A 9,084-nucleotide genomic window follows, 5' to 3' on the forward strand; every position below is an offset into this window, starting at 1 on the left:
AACTGTTTTGTTGAGTAATTGCTGTGTATTTTGAGCTCAACTAACATCTCCTGCATTGCATCACACAACCTGCATTGTATTGAACCCCCAGTTTGCTATTAAATGCTTGTAACGCAAGACATTAGTACTTTAGAGAAATATGACCATCGACAAATGCAGCATGTATATGATAAAAAAAAAAAAACTAAAGGCAGTAAGCCAATTTTAAAGCCCTAGTTTACCAGTAATGAACTCAATATTAGTGTCATATTCTTCCTCCGGTGTCATCACTGTGTTTAACAACGTAGTTTCAGTCTCAGAAGTTCTTTTATAAAACCAGTTATATTGGAGTCCTGACTTTATTCCTTGACATCGAAGAAAGAAAGTGTTGTGGTCCAAACCAAAAACCTATTGGTGTGCTTCAAGCCTAAACACTTCATGGACTATGGGTGTTTCAGGTATACATGTCTGGAGTGGGTGGGTATGAGAGTTAACGGCTTTGTTGTTTAATTGTTCTATATAGTGTGGATGAACAAAAAAAGCTTACTTGAAAAACTGTATAATTAGCCTGCAGGGAACTTCTAAACTTCTCCAAGTGTCTCCGCTTCAATCTCTAAATACAGTACAGCAGTGAAGTTGTGATTACTGTAGATGATGTGCATGGTGGCATGAGCATCAAGCCATAATTATATGCCTAGAAACCAATAAACTGTCTTTACCAAATCACGTGTCTCCTAAGATGTTTTTTTTTTTTGGGTGGGGGGTGTCTTTGAATTTTGTTCTAGCATTTTATAGCTTTTAACCAAAAGAAAGAGTATTCATTAAAGAAAATAGAAATAATCAAATAAAATAGTGTAAGACCACTTTGATGGTCATATATTTTTTTTTAATTTACACACACTAATACATCTGCAGCAGTTTATGTCCTATCTGTGTTACTGTATGTAATGTAGTGCAGCTAGAACACAGCCTTCTTCAAGTATTTTGATTATTTAGGGTCTCTCAATTTACTGGGCGTTAAAATACAACTGCACACTATTGATCTTTGTTGAACTTATCAAACCTTTTTTATACTGTATAATCTCTTTAATGTACACTAAGCATCTGGTCAGAAAACAAAGCACATGCTACATCTGTGACACATTCCTTGTCGGCACAGATCCGGCCCACATCTGGTCCGCGTGTAATCCACATGTACCAGATGTGGGCCAGATCTGGGCCACACAATGTTGCTGTCTGGGTGTTGATTACCACAGAAAGTAACTTTTCTAAGTTTTTTTTTAAATAAGTACCCAAAAAAACTTACATTGTGCTTGCAACAATATATAGGACAACCAGTTTGGGAAAAAAATAAATAGATGGATGTATGGACTTCTATTTTTATGGACATCTATTTAAGTGGATTGCTGTCAATTACTGTTTTGCTTTGTCAAAACTACTTTGAGGTAATAAACAGCATAACACAATTGTCAATTAAACTGTGTATTTAACCCTGAACATTACTTTAAAACAGAGGACTTTTTAGACAAGAGCTTCTGGTCATTTATTAAGTGGTACAGTCAGAAACGCTCACCTGAAATGAAGTTAATGTGGGAAAAAAAAAGAATATAGATTTATATCTGGAATGCTGAAACATTATGCAGAAAACAAGCTATCCCCCCACCCCAACAATCAATATATATGTCAGAATATAGTAAATTGAACAGATTTTTTTTTTTTTTTTTACAAAAAAACAAAACATACAAATCAATATAAACAAATAAACATTCAGAGGAACTACTGGGAAGATTCAATATTTCAAGAACACTATTAACATACACAACATATTTTTCTTAACTAGTTCCTCTGGTCAGTTCTGTATGTTTCAGTCACATTCAGTCTGCAACATCTTTTTTACTAATAAGCAGAGAGAAAAAGGCATGTCAAACAGTTTGCCAACATGGTACAGATATGATAAAGTCTTATATTGCTGTGTATATTTTAATTTCCCTATTGGCTAAGTTGCCTGTACAACTGAATAATCAAGAGTTGGATCTCAGCGTCACCAGTATTAATGTCTATTGCCTTCAGAAAGAAATCCAGAGCTTCCTGCTTTCTCCCCTCTGCCAAATTCTGTTTTCCAGACAGGACCAACGACTCATATGTGTTCTCAGAGGCTTTAGCAGCAGTCACGTCACTGCTTGTGGAGCTAACAGGGAGAATGTGCATTTCAGGAGGGAATGTTTTAGGGGCACACTGGTCCATCATTTCACTAGAGCCTAGCTCAACATCAGCAGTGGATTCAAGCAGAGCGCTGTGCCATTCCTGGTCTCCTCTTGACTCCACACTATCATTTACTTCCTCAAATTCCTCACTTTTGGACTCATCTGTGTTTAAAGTCTCTCCACTGGGCTCCTCTTCTTCCACCAGCGATTCATCTGCATGACTTTCATTGGCTTCAGATATCTCATAGGATTCAGTTTTATCTCCACTGGGTGACTCCTCTTCCACCACTGATTCATCTGCATGACTTTCATTGGCTTCAGATATCTCATAGGATTCAGTTTTATCTCCACTGGGTGACTCCTCTTCCACCACTGATTCATCTGCATGACTTTCATTGGCTTCAGATATCTCATAGGATTCAGTTTTATCTCCACTGGGTGACTCCTCTTCCACCACTGATTCATCTGCATGACTTTCATTTGCTTCAGATTTCTCATAGGATTTCATTTCACCTCTACTGAGGTCCTCTTCTTCCCCCACTGATTCACAAGTCTCATTGGCTTCAGATGTCTCAAAGGATTTGGATTTATCTTCACTGGGCTCTGCTGACTCCTCATCAGATTCATTCTCCAGCATGGACACAACAAAGGACCTTCTTGATGCCACAGAAGTGTTCAAGCTGCGGCGGAGTCGAGCTCCGTCAGTCAAAGTGGATTTCGGTGTGGAAGTGCCCAACCTGCTGAGGTCATCAGCTAATGGACTGCTAGTTAAACATGGCTTCTCTGATTCATCCTCCTCTTCTTCTTCTTCAGTGTCAGAGATGACCTGCCTTTTCTTTCTCCGAACAGAATGTACAAAGGAGTCATCCGCAGGCGTGTCTGGAGCAGAACGGATCCTCAAAAGAGATTCATGCTTGCTGACCTCACCGTTACAGGTACTGACTTCAGCATTGTTATGGTTGCAGATCTCACTGTTATAGTTACTGAATTCACTGTTGGTTTGTTTACCATCTTGTCTGCTATCATGGATACTTGCTTCTTCCAGCCTTTCTCCACTGATGTCCATCTGAAGTTGAAACTCAGGACTTTCTTCTGCTACTGACTCCTCCACTTCATGAACTTCCTCTTCTTCAATGGAGAACATATCTGCACTGTCCTCCAGCTGGAGGTTGAAGTTTCCCTGAAGCATTTCTACCTCTGCTTGAAAAGACTTTCCCGCTGTGGCCTCATGTTGAGAAGGTGACGAAAGCAAAGTCGAAAGGGGCTCGTCCGCCTGAGCCTCTCTATTATAAAGAGCATTAGACGCTAAAGAAAGTTCTAACTTTGGAAACTGGTGAGAAGGACTTGAGAAGCTGTGCTGTGAGTATTGATGCTCAGATGTTGCATTACTGTCTGCCTCATCTGAGCTGTCATCCAGCGTGATCACATTGTGAGCTAGCTTGTTGGCAACAGGGCTAACCTCAGTCTGTAAAGCATGCAAGTTTCTTTCTCCACCAGAACGAGGAGACTCATTTTCCACTTGCACTTCACTTACAACTTCCACTTCTTCACCTACAACTTCTACCACTTCCTCAACTGGTGGAGAGTTCTGCTCATCTTCCTCCAGTTCTGGTTCATCAAAACTGTTATGAGTTAGATCCACCGTCACCGGCTCGTTTTTGATACGAGGAGGGGCCGGGCGGTCTCTACCAGCAGATTTCGGTTGCCCTGTTTGCCTGAGCCAAGCCGGTTCAGTGTTCTGGGCCATGCTGTCCATGAGCTGTCCGTGCAGTTCTGATTCTGCCTGCATGAGCTCTTGTGCTTTCTGGACACGCGTTTGTATGTAATGATGGGACTCTGCATCTTCAGGGATGTCTTCATCGGCTGCTGCCTCTTTAGTGAACATGAGATCATGGTCAGAGATGCCGAACATCTCCATGCTGTAAAGGCGAGCAATGTGCTGGTCCAGATTGGTGTCAGAGCGGCGGTTTTGTGCGTGCATCGCCTGAAGCTGCTGCTGAGTGGAGGAAGAACGTGTGTCTTCAAGTTTAAACAGTTCACGTAGCTCCTGCTTGCTGAAGTATCGGAACGGGTTCTTCTTATCTCCGGTTGTCTGCCGGATGAGAGAGTCTTTAAACACCTGCAGATATAGAAACACAGGGGGAAAAAACTATTATAGGTACATTTTTAACCGTTTTACTGACATCAGAATAGCAGAAAACGACTAGCCTTTAGTTTTAATTAGTTCATAACTTGCTTACCAAAAGTTGAGTTGTTGTACTTTACAAAAACGTAAGCCTGGTAGCTGCATCAACACTTTGCCTTAAAGGGTTAGTTCACTCAAAAATGAAAAGTAATTTATTACTCAACCTCATGCTGTTTCACACCCGTAAAACCTTCGTTCATCTTCGGAAAACAAATTAAGATTTTTTTCATAAAAATCCGATGGCTCCGTGAGGCCTTCATAGGGAGCAATGACATTTCCTCTCTCAAGATCCATAAAGGTACTAAAAACATATTTAAATCAGTTCATGCGAGTACAGTGGTTCAATATTAATATTATAAAGCGACGAGAATATTTTTGGTGCGCCAAAAAAACAAAATAACGACTTATATAGTGATGGCCGATTTCAAAACACTGCTTCATGAAGCATCGGAGCACAAATGAATCAGTGTATCGAATCATGATTCAGATCGCATGTCAAACTGTCAATGGCTGAAATCCCATTAGTCTTTGTACATCCTTTTCAGTGTGATTCCATCTGTTTTACTGCATATTGAAGCAGCAGCAATATGAAATGTTATGCGTTTATCATATTGCATTTCAAATTACAATCACAATGCATGATGACATAATTGCAATAGAATTTTTTGGCCAAATCATGATGTAGCCCTGAAACTTTTTTAACCCTGAAAACTACACAGTGAAGTGAAAGTCATTAAGTTAAGATTTTTATTTACCTGTCTGCGGTAGATCTTCTCCTCCACAGTGCCACAGGTAATGAGTCGGTAGATGAGGACATTTTCAGTTTGGCCAATTCGGTATGCACGGTCCACAGCTTGAGCATCTGTCGCAGGGTTCCAGCTGGGGTCAAAGATCACGACACGGTTTGCGGCGGTTAATGTGATGCCGACTCCGCCCACTTGAGTGGTGAGGAGGAAGATTGTGTAGCGTTTGTCTGTCTGGAACAACGTGATACGCTTCTCCCTTTCGGCCAGTTGTGTCACTGTGCCATCCAAGCGCAGCAGGCGAAAGTTTCTGTTACGCAGGACACGCTCCATGATGTCTAGCATCTTCCTTGATTGTGAGAAAATCAGGGTCCGATGCCCTTCTTCACGGAGACATTCCATTAGAGACACAAGAAACTGCAGCTTCCCTGACTCTGCAACTAAAGTGTCATCTGAAATGTAATCGATCTGACTCACAGCCGACTCGCTCTCAATGTCTGGATGAGTTGAGTCAAAGGCAGAACCTTGCTCCAGGCCTAGCTGAGTCACAGCTCGATTGGAAAGGAGTCTGGGATGGTCACAGAGCTTCTTCAAAACCGTGAGCTCTGCCAGTGGCGACTTGGTAGTCATCAGCAACTCTTTAATATGTTCCAGTGAGATGAACTGATTATAAATGTCCTCCTGCACCGAGCTGAGGTATGTCCACACAATGAGATCGTTTTTTCGTGTCAGCGATGGCATCTCTGCACCTTCGCTAACATTTGGACATTTGTTCTCTTGATCTTCCTCATCATGATAGGCTTCTTCTTGTTTTTGCTTTTTGTGCTGAACATCTGCTTTGGTCCGCCTGAGAAAGTAAGGTTTGATGATGTCCATCAAGTTCTGAGAAATCCTCAATCCAAGAGCTTTCTCCCCAGGAGTGGCATCTTTCTCCCTTGCACGTGTGATTGGATTCTCATACTCGGTTTTGAATGTTTTTGAGGTTCCCAGCAGTGACCCCTGGCAAGCAAAGTCAAACAGCGCCCACATCTCTCGTAGGTTATTCTGTACTGGAGTGCCCGTAAGTAGCACACGGTGTCTAGCAGGTATGGCGTGAGCACTTTTAGCAGTCTTAGTGGATGAGGTTTTGATTTTGTGGGCCTCGTCCAGGATGACGTAGTCCCATTTGAACTCACGCTGGTCATATGTTGCAAGTTGCTCATAGTTGTTGATGAGCATCTGGTAGGTGGTAATGATAACTCCTCCTTTGCGTTGGATTCGCTCCAGGTTCCTGTTCCGCTCAGCTTTGCTTGCGCCGTGAAACTCTTTCACCCTCATGCCAGGGGTCCACGTGGCAAACTCACGGACCCAGTTCTTTATAAGTGAGGTTGGCATGACTAACAGGGTATGACTGGCCAGTTCTGCATCATACATCCCTGACAAAAATGAAATGACCTGAATGGTCTTTCCGAGGCCCATGTCATCGGCCAAGATTCCCCCTTTCCTTCCATCTCGGTAGAGACTGTACAGAAACGCCACACCCTCTTTCTGATGGTCATACAGTTTGTTGTAGAGCCCTTTATAAAGTTTCAATCCACTATCATTCACATCCACAAATTCATCCTCCTCCTCGTCTTCCTCCTCATCTCTCTGAATGAGATCCTGTATGGCCTGGACCCGTTTCTTTAGCTTGTCACTTGGCTGAAGCTGGTAAGCCAGCTGAAACAGCTCAAGGGCACGAGGCAGCTCACCACGCATGGCAGCCTCCTTCCCCTCCTGCCGGTACCTGTAAAAATAATACAATAACCGTTATACAGGAGCAACACAAAATACACTCAAATACTAATGTCAACCACACTAAAATACACTTTTTGTCAAATGCAAAGTTTGTAGCTAGCATAAATTCAATGCATTTTTTATTCTGACTGTGAAAAAAATGCTGAGAAATATTTCTGCAAGCTGAATTTTCTACATAAATTTGTTTATTTTTTATGTTAAAGGGTTAGTTCACCCAAAAATGTCAATTCTGTCATTAATTACTTACCTTCATGTAGTTCCAAACCCGTAAGACCTTTGTTCCTCTTCAGAGCACAAATTAAGATATTTTTGCTAAAATTTGATGGCCCAGTGAGGCCTATGTTGTCAGCAAGATCATTTCCTTTTTCAATGCCCAGAAAGGTACTAAAAACATATTTAAAACAGTTCATGTGAGTACTGTGGTTCAACTTTAATATTATAAAGCAACGAGAATAATGTGCCCCAAAAAACAAAATAACGACTTTATTCAACAATATCTAGTGATGGGCGATTTCAAAACACTGCTTCATGAAGCTTCGAAGCTTTACGAATCTTTTGTTTTGATTCAGTGGTTCAGAGCGCCAAAATCACGTGTTTTCAGTAAAGAGGCTTTGTTACGTCATAATTGATTCGAAATTTTAATAGTTCACATGACTTTTGCAGTTTGATACGTGCTCCAAACCACTGATTCGAAACAAAAGATTCGTAAGGCTTTGAAGCTTCATGAAGCGGTGTTTTGAAATCGCCCATCACTAGACCTTGTTGAATAAAGTCGCTATTTTTTTGGCGCACAAAAAGTATTCTCATCGCTTTATAATATTAAGGTTGAACCACTGTAGTCACATGAACGGTTTTAAATATGTCTTCAGTAGCTTGCTGGGCACATCAAAAATATCTTAATTTGTGTTCGGAAGATGAACAAAGGTCTTACAGGTTTGGAACTACATGAAAGTAAGTAATTAATGACAGACTTGACATTTCTGGGTGAACTAACCCTTTAATTGCAAATTTGTTAATAAATACCGTAGTCAGTCAGAGCCAGAGGTGACTGTACATGTGAAGTTGACAATTAACATATAGACATGAACTTTTTCTCCCCAACATCAAGATTGAAAAGTAAAGTTATATCAGGTCAGAGCAAATAGACAGACGGGTTTTAAATTAAATTTAAACTATTTATTATGTATACAATTTATTGTCCAAAACAATGTTTGTATATTACCTTACATATTTTAGCTTTGTTTCCCAATAGCTTTGTTTAGCTTTGTCATAAAAAGTCAACACGTTCAATGAACTGTCTTTTTATTATCTTATATATATATATATATATATATATATACACACACACACACATACACACACAATTAAGGATAAAATGTATAATTATATTTCTGTAGCCACAACTTTAAGCGAACCTATAAACCAGTGTATGTGTATTCACTGGACTGAAAAAGTGTTACAACTAGCCAGGTCTACCTATATGTATTTGTTTTGTGTGGGTGGGTATAATAAATAAATAAATAAATAAACCATAAAATACCTTACCAGCTAAAAGTACAGTTGCATTCTGAATCGACATCTCACATTTTAGTATGATAGTACAAAATATACACTGTTACAAATGCTGTCGTTGTGAGGTATTTAATAGTATCATGTTTCATGCCATCAAATCAATGTGGACAGTAAAATACATATTCCGGCTGGTGATACTGTCACCCGATATTAGATCTTCATATTTACAACAGTGATAGACAAAAGTGTTTGAGTACGTTACCTGTCGTATTTGTCCATCTTCCCCGTGTCTAAAGACAGATATCTGCAATAAGAAAAAAACACAATCAAAGCCTGTTCTAACGCACATGCGAAACTTTTACGTCGGAAACAAAGTTCAAAGGTATATTAATTAAAACTGTGAGAAGTAAATATGGGATTATTTAATGACTCACCCTTCTAACTTGTCCGTGAGTTCTTCAACTTTATTGCTTTGCATATTTGCGTTTATTTATCTTACAGATTTTCATTGAAAAATGGCATGTATCTTGACTCCTCAATTGCGGAAGCGGTTTTGTTCGAATGTTTTGTTCGCGCGCAGCTCTCACCCAATCGCTTGCTGCACGACCGCGCATGCGCATATTGCTGCAGTGCATTTCGTGCAAGTCGCAAGTCGAGCTGACTTCCTGACTAAAAACGCGCTAAA

At 40.3% G+C, this 9,084-nt stretch overlaps 1 protein-coding gene across 1 annotated transcript; it reads right to left on the reverse strand.

The window, feature by feature from the left end:
* Positions 1 to 1,558: 1,558 nt before the first annotated feature.
* ercc6l (excision repair cross-complementation group 6-like) lies at positions 1,559 to 8,936 on the reverse strand. The gene is made up of 4 exons (XM_067407265.1): positions 8,834 to 8,936; positions 8,662 to 8,703; positions 5,124 to 6,876; positions 1,559 to 4,302 (listed from the first exon to the last, which is right to left on the reverse strand). Exons 1-4 carry the CDS (start codon positions 8,875 to 8,877, stop codon positions 1,969 to 1,971), a joined length of 4,173 nt encoding a protein of 1,390 aa, XP_067263366.1. The 5' UTR covers positions 8,878 to 8,936; the 3' UTR covers positions 1,559 to 1,968.
* Between the last annotated feature and the right edge of the window lie 148 nt (positions 8,937 to 9,084).

The sequence above is a fragment of the Chanodichthys erythropterus genome, chromosome 13 (genome assembly GCF_024489055.1).
Source record: "Chanodichthys erythropterus isolate Z2021 chromosome 13, ASM2448905v1, whole genome shotgun sequence".
Lineage (NCBI taxonomy): Eukaryota > Metazoa > Chordata > Actinopteri > Cypriniformes > Xenocyprididae > Chanodichthys > Chanodichthys erythropterus.

Excerpts from the sequence above, each read along its gene's own strand:
- ercc6l (XM_067407265.1), bottom strand. The coding sequence starts at position 8,877 with ATGCAAAGCAATAAAGTTGAAGAACTCACGGACAAGTTAGAAGG. Across the intron at positions 8,704-8,833 it reads CTCACGGACAAGTTAGAAGG|ATATCTGTCTTTAGACACGG; the intron begins GTGAGTCATTAA and ends TTCTTATTGCAG. Across the intron at positions 6,877-8,661 it reads AAGATGGACAAATACGACAG|GTACCGGCAGGAGGGGAAGG; the intron begins GTAACGTACTCA and ends TTATTTTTACAG.